Consider the following 23,169-nt stretch of genomic DNA (forward strand, 5'->3'; position numbering starts at 1 on the left):
AGAGTTTAGCTACCCAGAGACTGAAGGAACTATGTGTGTATGCTTTCTATGAAAGGGCCACTAGCAGCCATTGAGAAAACATATTAAGGGGATGGTGGGCCATTTTAAGAAGTAAGAAGCCACTCAAGAACTTTTAGGTTGGTTTGAGGCATGAGCTAAGCAAACAGAAGATGCCATGGAGGGTGTCGTCCTTGTCATAAAGACCGAGTTCAACACAACCATAGGAGTTTGTGTGTAGGGGAGAGGCGGGAATTTTTCATTTAGGGAGGAGGTCAAACTATAGTTTCATTTTGATATGACCGAAATATAGTTTTCAAAAATTTATTATAGACTAAATGAAATTTTTAAAAATTACATTTAGATTTTTTATTTTGGAAAAATTGAAGTGGTCCATGGTAATGCTAAGTTGTGGTGGGGATTACGACTTGATGGAGATATCGTCTTCAATCATTATTCTGTTGCAACATGGAATCAAATGAAGGAATATCTTCCAAAGCAAGTTTCAAGGTAATGCTAATTATCTCCTTATGCATGAAATAAAATCAACAGCAAGGTAGAACATAGTGGCTTGGTAACTCAACATGATAGGCATTTCGTATGGAGAGTATTTACCGGTTAGACTTGCCCATCGGCATGGATCGTAAACTCTGTATATCGACTAGATTTGCCCATCAGCATGGATTTTCTCAGTTCCTTCATGGCCTTCTGAAGAGAAAAGCCTGAGAGGGTGATACGGAGGTAGAAAGGAATAAGATTGTAGCACGTCGGATGAAGGTGCAAAACCAGAAACGGATTCTATAGGGGGTAACTTGCTTATCAATAAACTTCAATTACCGGAAGGTTGGCAGGTTGATAACAAATCTATGGTGGATCCCACGGTTCGCCGGGATGAACGGTGACGATGGACGTTGCCAGCGGCGCGAGACTTCGCCCATGTCACCTGATCCGTCCCGCCCCTGAGATTCTGCAACCCAAGTGAGTGATAAGAGTGACGCCACAGAGCCCCTACTGGAGTCCTGGACCGCTTCTTCCTTTGGCAAGTCCATCCAAATGATGGTTTCTTCTTCTTGTTTTTGTTCTTCCGCAAGCTTTACTTTCGTGCATCATGCCAACCGCTCAAATGGCTGTTGCCGTCATCGTCATCTTGCTCTCCGGCCTCCGACGTCACCACCATCCTGCGTCGTCGGGCATCACCGGATGCTGCATTCCTTCTTCACGTTGACAGGCGTCAGCAGATTGGTGGTGCCTCCCCATCGCCTTAGATCGTCGTCTCAAGGTCTGTCATTTTCCTCGTCTGTCTTTGAATGGCCACCGGGTCATTGTCTACATACGCCAATAATCTTGATGGTTGAAGAACTCAGCTTATTTGTGGAAAGCGAAGCAGCGTAGTTCCTTGTGCAAATTTCTGCAACTTGAGTTGGGTTCTCTTTCTTAACAAAATTCAACCAGCAATGCCTTGGGCATCAAATAGTTTGCTTGTTAAGCAAGAAAAATCTTGTGGGCAGGTTGGCGGTCTTCTGAAAACAGTTGCTGGATTTTGAAGCATCTTTTACTCATTGGATGAAGCCATATGTTTGTCGTTTTACGAGCTACAAACAAATCGGAGAAACTCGAAGATGCCACTACTAGACAGTTTGCCTTTTCTGAGCTAGTTCTTGCACCCACTAAAATACAAGCGGCATCAGTTTAAGTGACATCTTCCTCGTACCTTAGGGAAAAGAAAACACCAGAGGATGCCACCATGGCTTTCTCAAGAAAATGATCGTGGCACCACTTTATATTGCGGAGAGAAAACGTGTTTTCAGGAACGAAAGCGGATGTCTTGATTAAGTAATTGTATCATTAAACTTGAACAAATATCAATAAAGTGTCGTGTGCCTCTTCTTTTAATTCAGGCCAGTGTTTTTCTTTGAATTCAAGCGTGTTCATCATGCTTGTAGAAAACTTGAAATGGACCTGACAAGCTGACGGCAAAAAAAATGAAATAAGTCTAGACAAATTTTAAGACTATAGGACAACAAAAAGAACTGAACTCGTAGTTGGTAGCTAGGTATGGGGATAGTGTCTTTATTCCCTTTCAAACACTCACAGTTTCCAGTATAGTTGCCACTTGCCAGAGGGAGAATAAGAACGGGAAGCACTCATTACAAGATCATCAAGAAGCAGAAAATGAATCAGAAGGGACAGGGAGAAGTAAAAGTGAAATACTCGATCATGTAAAATACTAATAAATTTATGTGAAGTAACTAACATTGACAAAAAATGATGAGAAAATCCAAGACAATAAATATCCCATGCCCATTTAAAACAAAAATTACATAGGAATCGAGATTCCCTGGACTGGAAAAGAGCTGATGCTTGGCGATCCTGGTTCTTGGTAGATGCTGTTTCCCAAACCCAAGGTCGAGGTTCATACCTATCCTAAGTAATTGTGGTAATTATAGTTTCCAGTTACATGTGGCAATGTTTTAGGATTGCTATGCACCAACTGGGAGTGGAGAATTATGTGCACTTATCAACTATGTAGTTGTCATATTGCGTTTTTCTGCTCTAGTTTCCAGATATTAGTCATAATGCCTTGTGATCAATGTTTCAGGGCTTTCAGACGAACTGGTTGATGGGCCAACTTTTGTTCCATTGAACGCTGATGATCCAAGATATGGTCCACCAGTAAGCAGAATGTAACCATTTGATAGTCAATAACTTTCTAGTGGATTTTAATCGACATATTTTTTAGTATATTTAATGTAAACCATTTGAAATCTAGTCTTGATTATCTAGGATTGTTAAGCTACAGAGGAGGTGACATAGGAAAACCATCTCAGTGGGAACATAAGGTTTTATGTACTATTTGCTCTTATCTATGTTATATTTGTTTGTTTAATAGACATTCCTATTAGCTTAGTGGATTTATGTACTGTTTAGAAAAGACAAAGAGAATTAAAATTTGATTTAAGCACTCAAGTAGCCCAGTGATGCTGTGGATTAACAGAAAATTCACCTGCAATGTTTGAAAAGCAAGCCAACCTAAATCTTTTAGCGATTTTTTAAGAAAGCCTCATTAGGATGCACTCTCATGTCCTTGGATCACTTCTCACTCCTGTCTAGAATCGGCATTTTTGTTTAAAAGAATATGGAATCTGAACGTTGCATTATTTCAGTGAGGTCAGAATTTGAAGCTTATTCCTTTTTCTGTGTTTTATTCTAACATGTTAATTCAGTTTCTCTATAGTTGTTTGAGAATCACTGTTAAAATCAGTTTCTATTTACAGTTGCTGAAAGCATCGAGAATATCATTTTGCTGTTTTACAGGCTCTGTTGCTGCTTGGCTTTAAACTTGAAGAAACAGAGAAGGTGATGCTTTCTCCATCATTGTTGCTGATGCACAGAAAAGACATCTAAATAATTGGACATGCGCGCAAATGTGAATCCACAACCTGTATAGATAGGCAAGTTTTTGGTTGAGGACATTGCACAAAAACATCTGTACCTATGTCATACAAGCAGGTCTGCAGATACAAAGATTTAACCTCTCCTGTAAAGTTCTTGATGTGACCAACATGTAATGGAACAGGGACAAAATTTGGAATACCCATGTCACATATATGCATATAGACAACATGCAACATGCACATGCATCGTTTAGGAAAGCCTTTTCGTGTGAATATTTAACAGGCCATCAGTACAGATCACATGGATAAGCTTATAAGGCTACCAAAACAGCATCTGTCATGAAGTTAGCTTTTCAATATATAAAGGAGATGATATGGGAGCCAGAACACCCATATGATGCTGACTAATGACAATATATAAAAGGATTCACATGGAGATGTCTTGCTTCATAGGTAGAACCACAGTAACCGGTATCTTTCTCAGAAAATTATGAAGCATTAACAATTTCAAGAATGAGAAAAATAGAAGCAAGGAAGCAACGGGTTCTGCAGCATTTCTGACAAAAATGTAAAGGTACAAATAAAGGAGTGTCAATGTAAACAAAAGGAAACAAACATAAAATATTTACAAAGCTTCCTTAAAATATCAGGTATTATGGAAAATTTATCTGGATGACATGAGAACATGATTGCTTTTTTTTTTCTTAATTTCTGGTGATATTTTGCTGATATTATTGATCCACTGCAAATCTGTAGCAATGTTATGGTACTGTTAAACTTATCAGCAATTTTGGTGACTGCATAGAACATGCATAGACACGTGGGCATATGCATGTTTATATGCACATTTAGATGTATGTCTACATGTGTTCGTATGTGTTTACAGCCAACAAATTAAAGACATCTCCATATATTCTGATTTTGTCCCTGAAAATAAAGGAAGCTCCACTAGCTTCGAGGGTCTGAGATTCTCATGATTATTCCTTGAAAAAATTCGCATAAACTGGCCTATGTTTGCCATCTTATTATCTGTCTTTCAGATTTATGTTTTTTATAGAGCTAACCATGTGAGTTTATCTATTTCATTGCTGCCTTGCAGATAAAAAAGCTTCTAGATGAATTAGATGGTGGATTTCTGAAGGTATCTTGATAGAATTTTGACATGCATATTAATGACAATCATTTTCTGCATTGTCGCCTCAGACTTTTGAATATCAATTCATTTCAGATGGCAAATTCATATCAGCAATTTTGGAGAGCAGAAAACAAAATACAAGCAACTCAATATCGATATTCTAATTGCCAGTGCCATCAATTATAGATGGCATTCATATCTTTGTGTTAGGGCTATATTTGTCCACTATGTGAAAGTAATATATATCCAGCGCACCTAGTATCTAAAAGGACATGCCAACTCATGGTATAAGAAGGATACTGTTATTTTTATCAGTGATTGTGCAGAAATGATTATTTCAGATGATTGTGCAGAAATGATTATTTCAGAATTCAAACTATGGCTGTTCCAAAGATTTGATATGTTGAGGTGAAATGAAAGATTCTTACTTAGAGATATAAATGAACAAACTGTAGATGGTTTCCTTTGATTTGGTACCTTAAAAGCTGAAAACAAATATTTCTTACTTGAAGAGGAAAATGGCATAGTGTTCATAGGGTCTCTTATTATATGTTTGTATGCATGGGAGCTATGCTGTCAAAATTGCTAGGCAGTGTAGCTAGTGTCCTGAGACACATTAAGCAGCCCCCATACTGATAAGATGCAATATTAATTTTTGAAATTAAACAACAAAAGCTGAAACATTGATCCCAGAGAAACCAATGATAATCAACTCATACATAGTAAAACAATTAAAATGAACAATGACACGAACATGCAAACATTCCTTAGCATGATTAAATAATAACTGAAAGCTGGGAAGAAAAAAATTAACAAAGTTGAATGATTAATGTTTTAAAGTTAAATAGCATAAAAGAAGCAAATTTACATTTTAAATACTAGTTCTGGATGCTACAGCATGCAAAATCTTGTAAGTTCCTCAATACCAACTGTCCTATCTTAATTCAAATTTCTCAGATGTGAAAGTCTAAACTGTAGCCTAGAATTACTAATCTAATATTAAAAAACATAAAAGAGAGAGAACTGGACATGACCATATCTTCCATGTGACCATTGTTTGCATAAAACTGTCTAGCCTCTTCTATTATAATTCTAATGAACAAGAAGTATTAGAATGTCATTACACATACATGCAATGTAATTAAAACCTAAAAGTACAAATGAGTGTTCAAAGTATAATAGTCTGTGAGCTCTCTCTCTTTCTTATACATATACGTTTAATGCAAAGACATGCAACATATCAAAAATGAGAGAATGAAATATGCATGAAAGCAAAAAGGAGAAAAAGAAGAAATCTGGCTCCGATGGCAGAAGAAGGAATAAAAAGACAGTTCAAGGAAAAAAGGCCTAGACTATTGAATGCTTAAGCAAGCATAGGTGCCGAGACCATGGTTTGGCATTTCCAAATGGCAAGTAACATAGGAGCAGCCAGCCTAGGAAAAAAACAAGTGTTGTGGAAGAGAGAGATAAGAAGTCTATGTGGTACCCTCCCTTCCCATTTACATATTTCATGTTACAAGATACAGCATCCTCTTAGGACAAAATGCCATCAACAATACAAAATTAAGATGCATGAAAATATGGGATAGAAGTATGTTCACACCTCTTGTCTTCGGGGTTTCCTCAGTGTAAAAAATCTTACGAATCAGGATATTTATAAAGATTATTTCTCTCAATAGATCTCAGGGGCCTTGATATGTCAGTTTTTCTTTGAAATTTATCAAGCATCCACTGTAAAGGGGAAGGTATTATGATGCAACCACTTTAAAAAGGAAAGATACTATCACAAGGGAAGGAACTCGAAAATGTAAGAGAAACTTGTATCTTGGAGGAGAGGTGTACTGGAGCTAGCCCTGTCTAATGAGAAAAATAAATATAAGTTCAAATAAATATGAAAAAGGCAATGAACTGGAGTATTCCGTCCTACATACTACAGCAGGCAGATCCCATATAGCCCTTCATGACACCCTGCCATGTGAGGGAATTCACACCCTCTTCTCCCTGTCATAGAGGGGTACACGGGGTGGCTTTATGCAGGATTATATATATAACAATGGAAGATGACAAAGTTAACTGTGGCTAGGATAAGTAAGTGAAAATGTGCCTGATAACAGTCACAATGATAAACCCACAGAAAAAGAACAGCAATGGGCACTAAGGCCTGAACACAACTGAGGAAGAGAAGGGATAGTTGTATTATCGAATCACTAAAAGACTGTTTAAACAGCTTAAATAAGAGAATGAATAGTGGCCTATATATACTATACACACAAAGAATAAAGAATAAACAAACAGAGAGAGAATTGAACGGCTAGCTCCAACAAGGCTGGAAATAAAACCAAAAAAATACAGAAAAGTTAAAATTTAATCTGAAAAAATCTATAAAATCCTATATACAAATATACATTTTAAGCATATGCATATACATACATATGCGAACCTATAATCACATATGAATATAGATAAACATATAATATATATACCATGTTTACAAGATATCTACTAACAGTAAGAAGAATAATGTCCTGCACACCTTCCACATCTTTTCCTCTTTGGGAAATTGGACAGATACCTGAACTATCTCCCTTGTCATCTCTTTATTTTTGTGAATGTCATAAATGTTGTGTTCAATTTCCAAGTTGTTGACCAGAAAGGTAGATTTGGTTCTTTTCTTGGAAATTTTATTTAAGTTCTTTTCTAGTCAGGCACCTGAACATGGTAACTTTGGGCTCTTTCATTTGTAATTTTTTTCATTTTCCATTAGTTGTTTCTAGCATAATTATGCAGCTCATTCTTCAAACAACAGCTTGACTCTTCATTTTTTATAATCTAAATATTGCTTTCTCTTGTAGATTATTCATTGTACAACTGAGATGATAGGTTGCTCCTTGTGGGAAGCAATAAATAGAGAACAACCCATACTAGAGAATATCAAGGTAAAATTTTTTGTGGTTAGTGTATCTCTGGTTCTTAGCATACAGTACTTTTTTCTATCTTTTTCCATGATTACAAGTTTTAGTTTTACCATCTTAGTAATTGTTGGGTACTCTAGGTGGTATGCTATACTATATTTCATCTGCTTTGTTATATTAAGCAAATATATTTGGTTATTTTTTATTGTATCCTATTGGTCTTGTTCAATTGATAGGCTTGAAGCAACTTCCGTGGTAAAGAATTTTCATGCATTAATGCCGAAAAGTTACTGTTTTATTTTGGCATCTCATAATGCATTGTTATTAGAGTTTGTTAGTAACTTAGTACTACATGAGAATTGCAATTCCGTGGAAATCATTATAACAGAAGATCCCAGTTCCTATAAGGAAATTCAGATTTCCAGTGCTGGAGCCAAATTTCCTTGTAGGGGACGTCCTGTAACACCTCAGAAGTTTAGTCTTGTATCGAAGATTGTGAGGGATCTTCAAGGACTTATAAGGGGAGGCTATTAATGAGATGATTGTCCTGGTTCATAGTCTTTTTCAGGTTAGGGCCGAAACTGCTAGGGGGTGGGTTGGGATCCGTCGAACCAGGGGCCCAAGCTCGGGAGTGGGTCGGGTTGTTATAGTGGTATCAGAGCCGGTTTCAACACTCGGACCTGGGGTCCCACACGCGCGGACGCGTGTGCCTTAAGAGGGGTGGATTGTAACACCTCAGAAGTTTAGTCTTCTATCGAAGATTGTGAGGGATTTTCAAGGACTTATAAAGGGAGGCTATTAATGAGATGATTGTCCTGGTTCCTAGCCTTTTTCAGGTTAGGGCCGAAACTGCTAGGGGGCGGGTTGGGATCCGTCTAACTAGGGGCCCGAGCCCGGGAGTGGGTCGGGTTGTTATACGTCCAATTCCCAATCCTAAACTTGAAGTGTGAGCTAGGTTCCCCTACTTGAAAAATCATTATTGCGCGAGTAATTTGAAATGTCCATTCAGAAACTATGATTCGCTGAGGAATATTAAAGAAATGAATCTTATGCTTGTGGTAGTCTCCATAATGCTTCCCGAGCAATTCTCTCAGATAGTCATTTCCTAATTCTTGTAAAAGGTATTTCTCAATTATGCAAAGCTACAGACCTGAAAAAGATACTCAGATTAAAAGAAATAATCTAAAGCAGCAAAACATAGGGCCTCTTAGGAGCATGCTGCATTCTATTGTTTAAAGGTGTTTATGACTTTGCAATTTTCCTGTATGTTACATAGGGATATAAATGAGAATCACCTTTTTCTTGATACTTTCTCCAGTACATCATTCCCAAGTGAGATATTCATATGTGCTTTTCTCAAAATGGATGTTAAGGGGAAAGAGAAAGGGGCGCTTGTATATACTGCTTACTTTTAACAAGTTGTTGAGCAATGATATCCATTGCTTACTTGATTGGATATCAAAAAAATCCTCTCTGTGGAAATAATTTATTTGTTCCTCATCTTGGGGATATAAGCATTGATTTTTAATTCATTATTTCTACTTGATCGTACCTCCAAAGTGTGTTGGCTTTTTATTGTGCCTGAACAGTTAAATGTGTTGAATATCATACTATCATCTTTCAGAATCTGGATCACTTGGCCATATAACCAAAGCTTCATTCTGTAGATAGGCAAAAAGATATGAAACCACTTAAAGAATTATGTCAAGGACCTTTTTTGTGTCCATGTCAATTGTCATTGATAATTTTTAGTTCCATATGAAAGCTTACTCCCAGACCCTTGGCGAGGATCTATTATTTCAAAAAAATAGAACAGTTACATAATAAATAAATAAACAAAACATTAGTGCAGTACGAAGACTTTTGTGGACAGTTTTTGCGGCAAAATGTTGGCCCTCTGCATAGTCATAGATATCAATGATAATTTTGAAATATTGTGTTTTTATTGCCAAAAGTATCAGATGTTTTTAACAGGAAATTCTCATGATATAGAAAATATTGGAAAATTTATTTTCCTGAATAATATTGCAATTTTCTCCCCTTTTATAAGAAGAACCTTTTTAATGCATTTTTATTCTGTGTTTTCCTTTTTGTTTTTAAATTTTTTTATAATTATTTTGGTTTTTTATAAATATGTTTATAAGAAAATTGAAAAAAAAAACTCATGATCTCATATTTTTTCCCCATTTTTATAAGTTTTTATGATGTTTTTAATTTCCAAGAGAAACAATTTGCTGAAAAAAGATGCCTGAGAAAAACCTTGTCAGTATAAACCCAATAACAGCATTTGTAACTATGGTCCTATGTCAGTGGAGGAGAGAAAGAGAATGGCTTAAGAGCAACAGCGGTCCTGATAAGCATAAAATGAGCTGCTTATATGCACTTCTTCATACTAGCAGTGAACTCATCTTTTTAGAACACCATTTCGTCCTTGTGTATTTGACTCATAAAATCTGATAATTATCAATAAAATATTGTGGTATGTAAAGATGAGGCCAACTTCTGGGCCTCATGTGATTAAACCAATAAAACCGAGGATGTCATGGCTTGCTATAATATCATGAGAATATAGAGCGTTCGTTCAGTAGTTATTTTTTAGTAATTTAGTATAAAATATAGTGGCTTTATTTATTCTTCTAATTTTTCGTTTTACATGGCCTTCCACCAACCTCGTTGCTTTTGATGTATAAGGTGGCAAAGTCTCTCCCGAGAATATGCTTTCTGTCAGGATTAACCGGAGAAGAGATGATGATGTTCATTGATGCATTCCCAGAAACGGGTGAGAAAAAATGTTATACTTAATCCTTTAAGTATGTACGATGAGTTACTAGTAAGAATTTTCCAAAGGATCCTCAAATCATGCTGGTTTTGTTCCTTCAGGTCAAATCAACATTATTAAGAAGCCATGGCATTACCTTTTACAGTCCAGTCTTAAATTCCTTCTTCTTTTTATCATATTCAACATCCTTCTTGCAGATCGCCCTCAATCCCCTATGCTTTGCCTTTAATTGCCGTTGCATGGATTAGTTGACATTCGTGGAAACTATTGGTGAAGTCATGAAGACCTTGATCTTCAATGTGGTGCTTGATAGTCAAGGTCTAAATTGCATAGTTGGAGAATTTTAGCTTGAGAAGAGGAATGGTGTTTGCTGGTGTTTCTTTTTCAAAAGATAATTTTGAATAGATTTTTATGATAAAAAATTGTTTAAATAGAACACCAAATAAGAAAAACCAGATCAAACTAGTGGCAAGACCAAGGTCGAACTTAGGAATGTGATTCAAGGCCAACGTACAATTTGAACAATTGCCATTTTATTAAAACTTCAAAAAATGAAAATCCAAAACTGCATTTCAAATAAAAATGAAACAATAACAGGAAACTTCTAACTAAAACTTGAGGTCTTCCAAGGGCCGATAAAGCTCTAACAAGATGCTAATATAAGTTTGTATGGATTCGCCTGTGCCACCTTCCTGATTTTCTTGGAAAGAAATCTGCAAGAAACCTAAAAAACCTGTCTTATAAAGCAAATGATTAGAAAATACTAATAGAAAAACCAAAACTCTAACTATAACTAGGAAAAATAAAGCAACAAAAGAGAGATGCCTAAGACTAAACGAAAGCAGAAATAACCTTTCTAGGGGCAGTTTTGAGATTCTACATAGAAAAAGGTAACTAGGTCCATTTGGCGGGAAATTCTGTATGGATATTCTCAAGACACTCAGAAAGCATATCCAAGTTATAGAATTCAAAGACAATACATGAATCATGAAATATTGCCATATGAAAGTACCAAAGTACCCTTAGACTGTTATGATCAAAACAGAAAACCGCCAGCATGTAACTAGTTCCTAAAAATGTAGTAACTACTTCAGATTACCTGTACTAACATATTTTCTGACTGCCTATTTAGCAGAATTAAGATCTGATGGATTAAGAAACTACTATTCAACTGTAAATCCAAAAATGACCAGGACTTGTCCTAAACATCCTAATGTAGCCTAATGTATAAAAAAGCAGAACTAAAGGAGAACTCAATCAAAATCTATCCCTAACATACTAGAGCATCCTAATTTTAGCATGTGCAGCATACTGAGAACAGAATTAACGCATGGTCATCTAGCAGCTAAATCAGCAATAAATCATTGCAGCTCTAATCTAAGTTGCTTTCTGGAAAAACAGGAACCAAATCAGTATCAACTTGACTGCTACATAACATATGATCTCTTTAAACATGACAGAATCTAATGAAAAGACGCCTATTTCTAGCAGCTAAAAGCCAGATATAATTGCTTACGAACTTGCCATCAATCTGTTGTTAAACTGCAATAAAAACAACTGAAGCAGCAAAATATGAGAACAAAAGGCAAAGAAACAAATGATCCTAATGTATCTAACGTGGCTCCTAGATGGTCCATTTGCTATTTTAATCTAAATATGATGGGAAATAAAACTCAGCACTGATCTAACTCTACAAATTTGAATCAAGAAAATTCAGATTGAAAAAAATGAAGCTACTAGACCTAGAGAAGATAAAAAACAGGCACGTCCAGGATAAGATTCATTCTAACTACAAAAAAGGGGTGAGAAGATCAACCTCAAGGGAAATCCAACAATTTAGGGAGAGAAAAAGGCAGACCAACCTTGAAAGTTGAACATATCTCCTAAAGTTTTCCACCTTCCTGTAAAATCTTCAATATGCTATCAACATGATCAAAGCCCTTCCAAAGCCATTTACACACACACACACGCACACACACACACACACACACACACACATATATATATATATATATATATATAAAATATGATATACAAATTACAATTTGGCTGTTAAATTCTTAGTAGCTTGACATGACAGCTTGGCCTAATAGATGATATCCGCAAAAAAAAACTTACAACTAGGACATTCTATCTACAACTGAACCCTTACCGTCCCTGTTGTGGTTTCACAGGATTGGAACCTACATTGTTTGCAGCGCTTGTGCCAAAAAGTGCTAACAAACCACTGGAGGAGTTGATTGAGGACATCGTAGGGGACCATGAAATGCTGGTTAGTTCTCATCTCTGCTATATCGTTATACTGCAATTTTTTCTGTTTCTGGACTTCACTATGTTAACTTGGATTTGCAGACTGCTAACCAGTCAACTCCACCTTGAGGTTTCCCAATCAAGAAGTGGCTGGAAATCGAGTGAAGTTTGTCATGAAGCTGATTGACATGGACTGCCGTTCACATTTCTTATATTGCAAATGGATGTATGTTTACCACCATAAGCATTGAGGTTGGGGGGCGGGAGGGGAGGAGAGGAAGAAAATTCTCATGACATACTTTGAATAAGATTTATGTTTTAGCCATAAAGTTGTATGAAGCACAAGGAAAGATAGCACATGTTACGAGAATGCATGGCATGTTATGTGGTGTAGTGAAACATAAAACAGGTTCGGTGGGTCGCCCGATGAGACAATCTGTATTCAAGCCTTGTTTATGTGCTTTGCTAATTGCATTTATGAGAGGTGATATTTAACATGGTAGCTTATAGAGTTGAACCATCTTCAGATGAGTAAGCGGTTAGCAACCTACTGCCCAAAGAAGACCCGAAGACCTGGATGGGGTATGGTACACCCATCAATTAAAATGTTGTGCTCTCACCTTTTGCGGTCCAAGAGACTTATGCAAGCGAATCGACGACAAGCCTTCTACACACCTGCATGCCCGACCAGCTATGTCACACCCCTTGATGCAGAGTTGAACCTAGGGCTGGGCGTCGGGCCGGGCCGGGCCCGACAGCCAGGCTTGGGTCAACCCGGCCTGTTTAGGCCCGATAAATTTAAAAAAAAAAAAAAAAAATATATATATATATATATATATATATATATATATATATATATATGTATTTTTAAATAATATTTTTTATTCTTAATAAATACATTTTATATTAAAAAAATATTATTTTATAATTAAAAAATATTTTTTTAATTTAAATGGGCCGGGCCGGGCTGGCCGGCCCGGCCCGATACCCACCCTTAGTTGGACCATCTTAAAGGTGGTTCCAATTCACCAATCTAACCACAGCTCATAAATTAAAACACACAAAAGCAGCACCAACAGAATGTGATAAATTCTATTTATCAAGTTTAAAAGAGAAATTAGTTTATAAGTTTTGTTGTCACCCTTCTTTTTGAGCTGTTTTGCTGCCTTCCTCAAACTTCTAATAACAAAATCTCAAGGGCTCTTGTTAGATAATGAAACTTGAGTACGGGTAACAACTAACAAGTTGGATGTCTTTATGGATGAGCATTATCTTCTAGCACTTCAGTATTCTCCCATGGCATACTTTAATGGTGGGAGAATGGTAGGAAGGTTGCCTGGATACGCAAACTTACGGCGCTCCCGGTTTGCAATTGTTGGCATGTCAATGCTTTTTAGGTATGAAAAGATCGGCATTGTTTTCAATTCGTAGGAAAACTTCAGACTTACTTTTTGACTGTGCTCTGAAAACTTAGGTCTGTTTCTGGGAAATATTAAAAAAAAAAAAAAAAGGAAGTGTGCTGCTTAAATCATTCTCAGGGAAACAATATTAATTCTTTAACTAATTATACGGCTAACTTAACATAAGAAAAAGGAAAAATATGGAATTTTTGACAAGGAAAAGATTGCAGGAACGTGCCTCATCGTTAAGCTAATTACTAAGAACCGCCTAATAATTTGAGAAATTGTGGACGACCGGCTGAGTTTTTCAAAACGATTCTCAAAAGTGTTTTAACTTCACTCCTTCCGGCACGGCCAAAGGAGGAAACGTTAAAAGGAAAGAGAGTAAGAAAAAGCATTGGTGAAAGGAAGAGGAAGGGGGTTCATCGTCTTCTTCTTCCTTCACTACGGCGGCTCATGTCATTCAACCATGATTTGGAGACGTTAGAAACATGGTGAGTTTTTTACAATTAGCTTAAAACTTTAAGCGTACGTTTGTAAATTTTTCAAATGAAATTAACGGAAACTGGGTTTCCACTGATTAAGTCTTCGGGCATGTCTTCGAAACATTGTTTTTTATTAAAAAGGATGTCTGGAAAAGTATTAATGAATTTGGCCTTTGATGACGGAAACTGCCGCCGCTTCTTTTTCCGTTCTTTCTGCACTTCCTCAAAACTGAGAACTCTTTACATGGGAAATCACAGGTTGCCTATGAAGCAGTAAGGGTTAATTACGAAATTGCTTTCTATAACAAACTTGAACAGATAATCCAGACATTAAGAAATCAGACACCTGCTCTTTGGACAACTTGTCTCTTCTCCATAACAGATGTTACTTTGGTGCATCTTGTCCTCGTTTTATTTGTTTTTTCCTTCAAGCTGCTATTACAGATAATCACAGGTTCCATTTTTGCTAAAAAATCATTGCTACATTAATGTGGTAATGCTATTTGGATCTTTAGGAACATGCAATCTGACATAAATCTGTCACAGAATTGCTTACAGTCATCATCCCACCTATCATCTGCCCATCTGTTCTCTTTTTTTCAATGATCTGCAGAAGTTCTAAAATGGTCTGAACATGTCGAGACTCAAAAGGTTGAAACAGCTAGATGGTTTACAATTTGTAAGTGTTAATAATTCATGAATGCTTCAAAGGGTCGTGTTATTGCAGCTTGGCTACTACGAAGTTAAAAATTGTGATGCCAAACCGAAACATAAAGAATTTTAAGTTTATGTAAATAAAAACATAAATTAGAAAAAAGTGCGAACAGAGGCCGGGGTTTCTCGAATAGAAAAAAAATTCCGAGTCGTGGGCATAATATCAGCGGTGGAAGGAGTAGTTGCCGCCGCGTCTCTCTCTCGTTCTCCCGTGGCTTTCCTATCTAACTGGGCAGCACTAGGTCGAACCATAGTTGGCCAGGCCTCTCTCTCTCTCTCTCTGATAGAACGTCCTCCGCGGCTCTGCCCATCTGCATAGGGTTCTAGGTAAATGTTTGGGTCGGCTTACTGGGTGTCTACCTAGATCTTTCGATTCTCACTTCTATTGCAGTTTGTTCTGAATAAGATTCTTGCTTCCATTGCAGTTTGTTCTGAATAAGTTAGATCTCTCTCTCTCTCTCTCTCTCTCTCTCTCTGCTTTTCTTGCTATTGATATTTGTGGAGTGGTGGGAGGTGTTGGAATCTGGTGGTGATGGTGGTGGTAGTGGTCACAGGGATACATTTTGAGGTTTGGTTTCCTGTTTATTTGGAAGTTCGGGAGAGTTGTCTAACGAGAAGCATGTGTAGGGTTGCATTTTCTTTGTCGTCTTTCCTCCTCTCCGTTTGTAGGCGGTGGCTGTGTTGGAATTTTAAAGATTATTTGATTTTTCTGGAGTGTGTGCGTGCGGCTGACTTTTGGCGGGGATGAGTGATGGAGTAGACTGATGGAAGGTGGTTTTGGGTGGTTGGCTCTGAATGCAGTAGTGGCTGTGTTGGTGTTGGCATTGGCGGTGGTCTGCGGTAGTGGTGGCGGTGGTGGTGATCTCATCGTCGGACGTGTTGATAAGAGGCTACAGTAAACCCTAAAAAATGAGCCAGAGCCAGAGCCAGAGTCAGAGTCAGAGCCCTAGGAGCAGTAGGAGCCCATCTCCCAGGGTTCACCGAAGGCGTAACAGCGGCGATCGCTACTCCTACCGTGATGCTCCTTATAGAAGAGAACCGCGTAGAATTTCAAGGTTCTCGTCTTCCTTTTCATGCTTTTAGTATCGATAGCTACTTATTTTTTATGGTTTACTGATTTAAGTAGCTTATGCTTGATAGCGTAAAATAGCACCCGTGGTTTGGTATTCATCCCTGGCTCATGACCAATTTCACTGTTCAGGTTTTGTCGACATAAATTGCTTCTTTTCCGACGGCCATGCAGTTTTTCTGGATATTAATATTTCTTTGACTCTGTTATATTCTTTTCCTTCATATATTTTCTAATGTCTTCTAACATCTGTTTTCGTACCTGAGGAAGTCATCATGAATACCTGGAGCATTGGTGTGTTGTACTTGGTAGTACTAGATATATTTATGGATTTATTTGTGGTTTTTTTTATGACCAGAACTTTCAGCCTTGGCAAATGGACAATTAAAGAGTTAGAATATGATTCGTTCCTTTTCATTGGTGGCTCTGTAGCATGTCCATTTCAGAGTTTGACAAAATGATGATTATGTTTTTCTTAACATGGGAGGAAACCCTTCGAAGCAAGTGTTTGGAGGTTTATACAAGATTGATCGTCCCTGTAAAAACAGATTAACCAACTTGCAATTCTAAGTGGACTGTTTTCTATCAAGAAACTCTATCTTCAAGGACCAGCCTTTATTGGTCAGATTGATGATTAGACTACTTGAGATTGTTAATTTTCTTTATTACTGAACTTTGGTTTTTTGTGAAAGAAAGACTATATGTCAACTTCATTTGGGATTCTGATGGGAGTACTTGGGGATGGTTCATTCTAGTACGTTCTATTGAATTCATTGAAAATTTGTTTGTTTCAATGGTATATAACAACATAGCATCCTTCCCGCTGGTTTTGCTACAATTAGGAAGGTGGTGGGTATATGCTTTCACTAGTCAGTTTGCTTTCGTAACATATTTCAAAAATTTTATACTTTTTTAGGTTTCATCTCTTAGCCATAATTAGTAGCTGCTAAAAATTCATTCTTGCTGTCTTAGACTTGCTGTGATGGGTGCTGCTACGTTACCTGGAAGGGCACTGCATCCATGTCAACAGAGTTGGACATGGGTGTGGATACGGGACAAGGCAAATTGATGGTCATTTTTTATATTTATGAATATGAATAAAGCCAAAACTGGCTATGGGCAGGTTGAGATTTGTTGTGTGCAGGGAATATGAATCACGAACATATATAATGGACAAATAATATATATATATATATATATATATATATATATATATATATATATATATATATATATATATATATATATATATATATATATATATTTACACACACACACACACACTCTGGAAGGATTATTAAGCAATATATAAGGTAGCAAATATGCTCAGTTATGTTTGAAATTTCTTTGGCACAAATCTAGTTCCAAGTTCTAAGTCACTCCTATGTATTAGATATTTAGATGTTATAAACTACCCCCTTATTTCCATACATCATCACCTGTTGGACATGCATATTGAGCATTTTGTACTAGGCCAAATGACATTCTGTCTCATATCTTGCTTCCATTTTGGTGCCTAGAAGGTTTACAAAATGGGAGACAAGATAGTAATTATTAATAATTAGGTTGAAGGACATTTTGTTGCTGTTCCCTACAAAATTTTTGGATACTGGGTTGCTCCCATGCTATTCCCATGTATGAGTTGTTACAGTTTGTTGTGATCCAAAAAGTACCTTTCAGAAATTTCTATTTTTCAGTTTGTTGTCTGTTTGTCTAGCCATGTTTAGATTTTACGGCAGCATTAGTTTTTTTTTTCCATCTTTCACCATCAATCAATAGGAGTTCATCATTCAGGCTATTCTATTTGCTAGATTGTGCGGTATGGATACTCAACTGTTGTAAATGAATGGACTAGATCCATTTGATCATTTTTTAGCCAAATAACTAAAACAACTGTAAATCGTTTAAAAGTAATAATATCGTAGCATTTCTGTCAACATCTGCTTGTTGCACATCTTCTAGGAAGAAATGATTCATTCAAAGCAAGTGTAGCAACTAGGAACCAAACTTCAGGGACAGGTATAATCTATGCATGGGCTCCTCAAATATTTTCCCTATGCTGAAGAAAGGCCCTATTCTGGTATTGCCTTTTGCAATGCACAATTGCCTACCTCAGCAGATTCTTTGTAAGGTGTTTCTTTCTTCATTTTGCTTCTCATTGAGAAAACCTTGAAGTTTTAAGAAATGGAAAATTTTTGAAGTAATACAAAAAGTTATGATGTAATATATCCTTGACTTTTTTTTTTTTTTGCAATATAAGAAGAAGTGAAGAAAAATTGGAAGAACTTTTAAGAAGTAAGAGAGAGGAATAGTGTTTGCATTTTTAAGATATACTAAAAAGTCCTTTTCACCAATCTCACTTAATATTGTTGATAGATATTAACATTATTGATGGGAAATTGCAATACATAATCAGGCACACACATGCATACACATATGGGCTTTTGAAATATGTGGGCTGAGTAAATATGAGAGTTATGTAGACTAATTTATAATCTGTCCAACCAAATTGATTCGTGGTTTACGAAGTGTCACATATAAATTTAGGTTTTTAAAGTTAAAAGCTATGTCACATGGGTGCGGATATGGTACAGGTATGGGTACGGAGATATGGGTTCAGGTACTGTGATTTTGAAAATTACGGGTACGCGGGTACAGCAAAATTTTAAATTCTCAAAAATAATCAAATGAAAAAAAAAAAGCATTAATAGTCTTATAATCTACAAAAAGATCTCAAAATTTAAAAAAAAAATGAGAGGAAAATATAGAATCTTATTGGAAGGGAAATATAAAAGAAGGGAAAAATAAAAAATTAGAGAAAAAATTAAGTTGGAAAATATAATTTAAAGTTTTAAAATGCAGCCGTACCCGTTCCCGTGTCGCCGTACTCACGTACCCGACATGGGTACCTGGGCAAAATAGGCGTACCTGTGTCACACAGGTTAAAAGTATAAGATGCCATTTAATTTTTTGAAAAAGTAACTTTGCACAGATATGATACCTTGTGAACTGTATAAATCAAGTTGATCAGAGTCAGATGAATCAGTTTATGTATTTCATAAAACATTATATGTGTATGTGTGTGTGGTTTTGAGAGAGAGAGAGAGAGGGAGAGAGACAGAACTACTGGTCTGATTAGCAGGTTGCTTGCACCAATCAATGGTCGAGAAAGGGAGAGAGAGGGTGTCGAAATGATGAATTTTTTCCAGCTATAATTTGCAGTAGGGGTGTGGGCATCGGGCCGGGCCGGCCCGCTAAGACCCGGCCCGATAATATTGTCGGGCCGGGTACCGGGCCCGGCCACCAAAAGTCAGGCCCCGCCCGGCCCGCCGCGTAGAGGGAGACGAGACGGGAAGGGAGAGCCGGAGAGGGGGAGCGGAGAGGGAGAGGAGGAGGGAGAGTGGAGAGGGAGAGGGGGAGCGGACAGGGAGAGGAGGAGCGGACAGGGAGAGGAGGAGGGAGAGGGAGCAGAGAGGGAGAGGGATAGGGAGACAGGAAGGGAGAGGGGGAGCAGAGAGGGGGAGTGGAGAAGGAGGGGAGTGAGCGGGGGACGGGGATGGAGGCGGAGAGGGAGAGGGAAAAGGGAGAGGGAGAGGGAGCAAAGAGGGAGAGGAAGAGGGGGAGCGGAGAGGGAGGGGAGCGAGCGGGGGACGGAGGCGGAGAGGGAGCAGAGAGGAAGAGGAAGAGGGAGAGGGAGAGGGAAAAGGGAGAGGGAGAGGGAGACGGGAAGGGAGAGGGATCAGAGAGGGAGACGGGAAGAGAGAGGGAGGGGAGCGAGCGCCGCAGGCCGCCCAACCGCCCGAGGGCGGGAGTCGGGCCGGGCCGGGCCGCCCTATCGGGCCCGGTCCGGCGGAGGCCCGGCCCGACGCCCAGGCCTAATTTGCAGTATCAAGAACTTCAGTTCATACAACATCTATATGTCAAACCAACAACTAGTTGGACCAAATTGCAATTGCTGGTTTGGCGACTAGTCCCTGTCATATAAGTTGCCAGGGACTATTTTCATTAGTTGAGTACTAACCAATGCCTGGTTGTTGATTGACTAGAGAATCAGAGATTTTGTACCTAAAATAAGTTTGTTGGATTTTTTGCATTTTTGAATTGTATATGTTGTGCTTTTCTTTTTTGACTTGTTTAACCATATGTGTACATGGTTTATGTGCTTGATATATGTTTTTATTTTTCCCTAATAGTGTGTATATGTGTGTGTGTGTGTGAGAATCTTTAGAATCTATATCACAATATACAAACATTGCAGTATATATAGGATTTACAAGTTTGTGTGTATGTGTGTGCACATGTGCATTTGTGTACTTTTTATACTTCATTGAATTTAATTTTTGGTCAACAAACCTGGACTCACTCAAATGATCTAATCCCAATTCATCATTTCTAGGTTCTTGGTCTTCCTGTCTTCAACTTCCAAATTCGACAACTAAGCATGCTTAATGCTACTGTTAACTTCTTTCATACTTGAAATGAGTTGTTTTGACATGATTTTAGTAGAACTTCTTCGTCCTTGAGTCTCTGTGTTCCAGGACTTTGAATTGTATATAATTAAGGTGAAGCCCATCTTAAGATGGATAATTTAAGATAATTAGAAGCAGGACATGGTAAGATTGCTCCTGGAAGTCTGCCTAACCTTTTCTGTCAACAAATATATTTAGTTCTCCATGAAGTATCTTATGCAAAAGTATGACGTTTGGCTTATGAATCATATTCATCATGTAGGTTTTTTCATGTGTTGTTTTCATTTAATGATGTCTTATGGAGTATTACCATGTTTGCACTACATTTTGCAGAATGAATGATTTGTGCAAGAACTGTAAGCGTCCTGGGCATTATGCAAGGGAGTGCCCAAATGTTGCTGTCTGCAACAACTGTGGTCTTCCTGGGTAAAACAAGAAATGCTAAACTTAGATAATCTCTGGGTTTTGATCTTTTTTCTCATAGACTCTTTTCCTTAGCAAGTTCCTGGCATGCCAGATTCATATTAGTTGTATATTCTCCAGGCACATTGCTGCTGAATGCAGTACAAAGTCTCTCTGCTGGAATTGTAGGGAGCCAGGCCATGTCGCAAGTCAGTGCTCGAACGAAGCCATATGTCATACTTGTGGAAAATCCGGCCACCTTGCTAGAGCATGTCCTGCACCACCATTGCCGCCTGGTGATATGAGGTTATGTAATAACTGTTACAAGCAGGGGCACATTGCTGCTGACTGTACAAATGAAAAGGCCTGCAACAATTGCCGGAAGACAGGCCATTTGGCACGTGATTGCCCTAATGAGCCAGTTTGCAATTTGTGTAACGTTGCTGGCCATTTTGCGAGGCGTTGCCCCAAGTTTCAGATGATGGGAGATAGAGTTGGTGCTGGCGCTGGCACTGGCGCTGGCGGCATGGGGAGAGGCAGTGCATTCCGGGATGTAATATGCAGAAGCTGTAATCAAGTGGGTCATATGAGTAGGGATTGCATGGGACCCATGATGATATGTCACAACTGTGGAGGCCGTGGGCATATGGCATTTGAATGTCCATCTGGTAGGCTTATTGATCGTGGACCTCCTCGAAGGTACTAAACTGGTATATCTGGCCCTTTTGTTGGAGGCAAACCTGTGCTTTATGGATTGTCGGTCCAGATTTTTTTGTTTTTATTAGTATCCGAGCTTGGTGAATTTCTGTCTGTTGTTGACCTGCATTGCAATTGCAAATAGTGGATGAAACTTCTTCCATATATTTGGGAAGTTTGTGTTAAATTTGTGACCAGGATCTTTAATTTTTTCTTCCATGTTCCAGTGTTATCTGTTTTTAATCCTTTTTTCTCCAAACCGTTTGCATGACTAAGAACACCCTTTGCGGAAGATGGTACCTTATGCAATACCAGTAGAGCATACACGGTACTCTGCACTTATTTCATGTGTTATCAGTTTGATCTGGTGGTGCTATACTTCTACATGTGCATCTAATGACTTGGATGGTCTTAGGTCTCTGCTTCAGTTCCTCTTTGCATATGATTAAGTTGCCTCTTTGTCTTGTTTCTTAAGATTAATAAAACTGGTTAACTCTACACACTTAATTTCAATTGTTTAGTTTGATCTATTAGTCATGTTTCAACTTTCATGTCTACTCGTGTGTAGCATCAAATGACTTGGATGATCTTAGGTCTCTGCCGCAGTTTCATTTTCCATGATGAAGTTGCGGCTTTGTCTTCTTCTTAAACTTCATCGATCATTTCTGGTCATGTCAACGTTTGTTGATCCTAATTTTCACCTCAGCTATTACAAATTCTATTTTAGGAAGAACGCCGTCTTCCCTTTCAGACATGCATGCTGGGGGTTGGCTGACCCCCACCCCTGAATTTGCAGTGCTATTTGTGTGCGTTTCTTCTTGTCATGTCAGGATCACAGTCTAGAGGACGGTCCATCCATTGCCCATCTATCTGTATAAAAGCTAGGTGAGTCTGACAATTCATAAGCCAGATCGACCCTTCCTCGAGGTGCCATCCACTCTACGACCACAATAATTCGTCTTAATACAAAAGACGCTGATCTCATCTCAATTTAGCATGGTTGGCTTTCCTGCAACTTGATATGGCTCAAGTTTCTTTTTTGATCCATGTAAGTGTAAATGAATAATAGTCTTGTAGCTTGTTTGTGATAGATAACCTTGGCAATGAGCATGTAAATATGTTTTGGTGATATATTATGGGAACAATTACAAATCAGTGCTCAACAAACGGAGTGAATGGGTAGCTGTCCATCTTTTGAAAAACGTCGAACAGGAACTCTACTTCTCCCTTTATTTCTCAAACAACCGGTTTTTACTCAAAACACTAAAATAATTATCCAGATGACCAATCTTTCCCGGTATTTGTAAGTCGCCTTTTTTCTTTAATATATAGTTTTTTTAATTGTTTAACAACATTGGTCATTAGCGACACAGCCGAACCAACGAAAAAATAACAAAAAGCTAACCTTTGAAGCTGATATGATTGGCTTTTTGAGAATAATATACTTAATGTCATTCATTTTTCCT

At 37.9% G+C, this 23,169-nt stretch overlaps 2 protein-coding genes across 4 annotated transcripts; both read left to right on the forward strand.

Annotated features, from left to right (window-relative positions):
- Nucleotides 1-899: 899 nt before the first annotated feature.
- On the forward strand, nucleotides 900-12,970 carry LOC116265503 (uncharacterized). The gene is made up of 8 exons (XM_031646154.2): nucleotides 900-1,276; nucleotides 2,597-2,670; nucleotides 3,313-3,354; nucleotides 4,492-4,533; nucleotides 7,380-7,463; nucleotides 10,131-10,218; nucleotides 12,393-12,490; nucleotides 12,571-12,970. The coding sequence occupies exons 1-8, from the start codon at nucleotides 1,051-1,053 to the stop codon at nucleotides 12,595-12,597; spliced, it is 681 nt and encodes a 226-aa protein (XP_031502014.1). The 5' UTR covers nucleotides 900-1,050; the 3' UTR covers nucleotides 12,598-12,970.
- A 2,219-nt stretch (nucleotides 12,971-15,189) lies between these two features.
- LOC116265502 (uncharacterized) lies at nucleotides 15,190-21,922 on the forward strand. Of its 3 annotated transcripts, none has more exons than XM_031646151.2 (4): nucleotides 15,193-15,394; nucleotides 15,869-16,122; nucleotides 20,939-21,031; nucleotides 21,149-21,922. In XM_031646151.2, exons 2-4 carry the CDS (start codon nucleotides 15,977-15,979, stop codon nucleotides 21,711-21,713), a joined length of 804 nt encoding a protein of 267 aa, XP_031502011.1. In that variant the 5' UTR covers nucleotides 15,193-15,394; nucleotides 15,869-15,976; the 3' UTR covers nucleotides 21,714-21,922. The 3 variants fall into 3 exon arrangements, with proteins under 3 accessions (XP_031502013.1, XP_031502011.1, XP_031502012.1); XM_031646152.1 differs by having other exon boundaries at nucleotides 15,872-16,122; XM_031646153.2 differs by lacking the exon at nucleotides 15,869-16,122 and having other exon boundaries at nucleotides 15,190-15,394.
- The last annotated feature ends 1,247 nt before the right edge of the window (nucleotides 21,923-23,169 follow it).

Source organism: Nymphaea colorata, chromosome 12, assembly GCF_008831285.2.
Source record: "Nymphaea colorata isolate Beijing-Zhang1983 chromosome 12, ASM883128v2, whole genome shotgun sequence".
In the NCBI taxonomy this organism is placed as follows: Eukaryota; Viridiplantae; Streptophyta; class Magnoliopsida; order Nymphaeales; family Nymphaeaceae; genus Nymphaea; species Nymphaea colorata.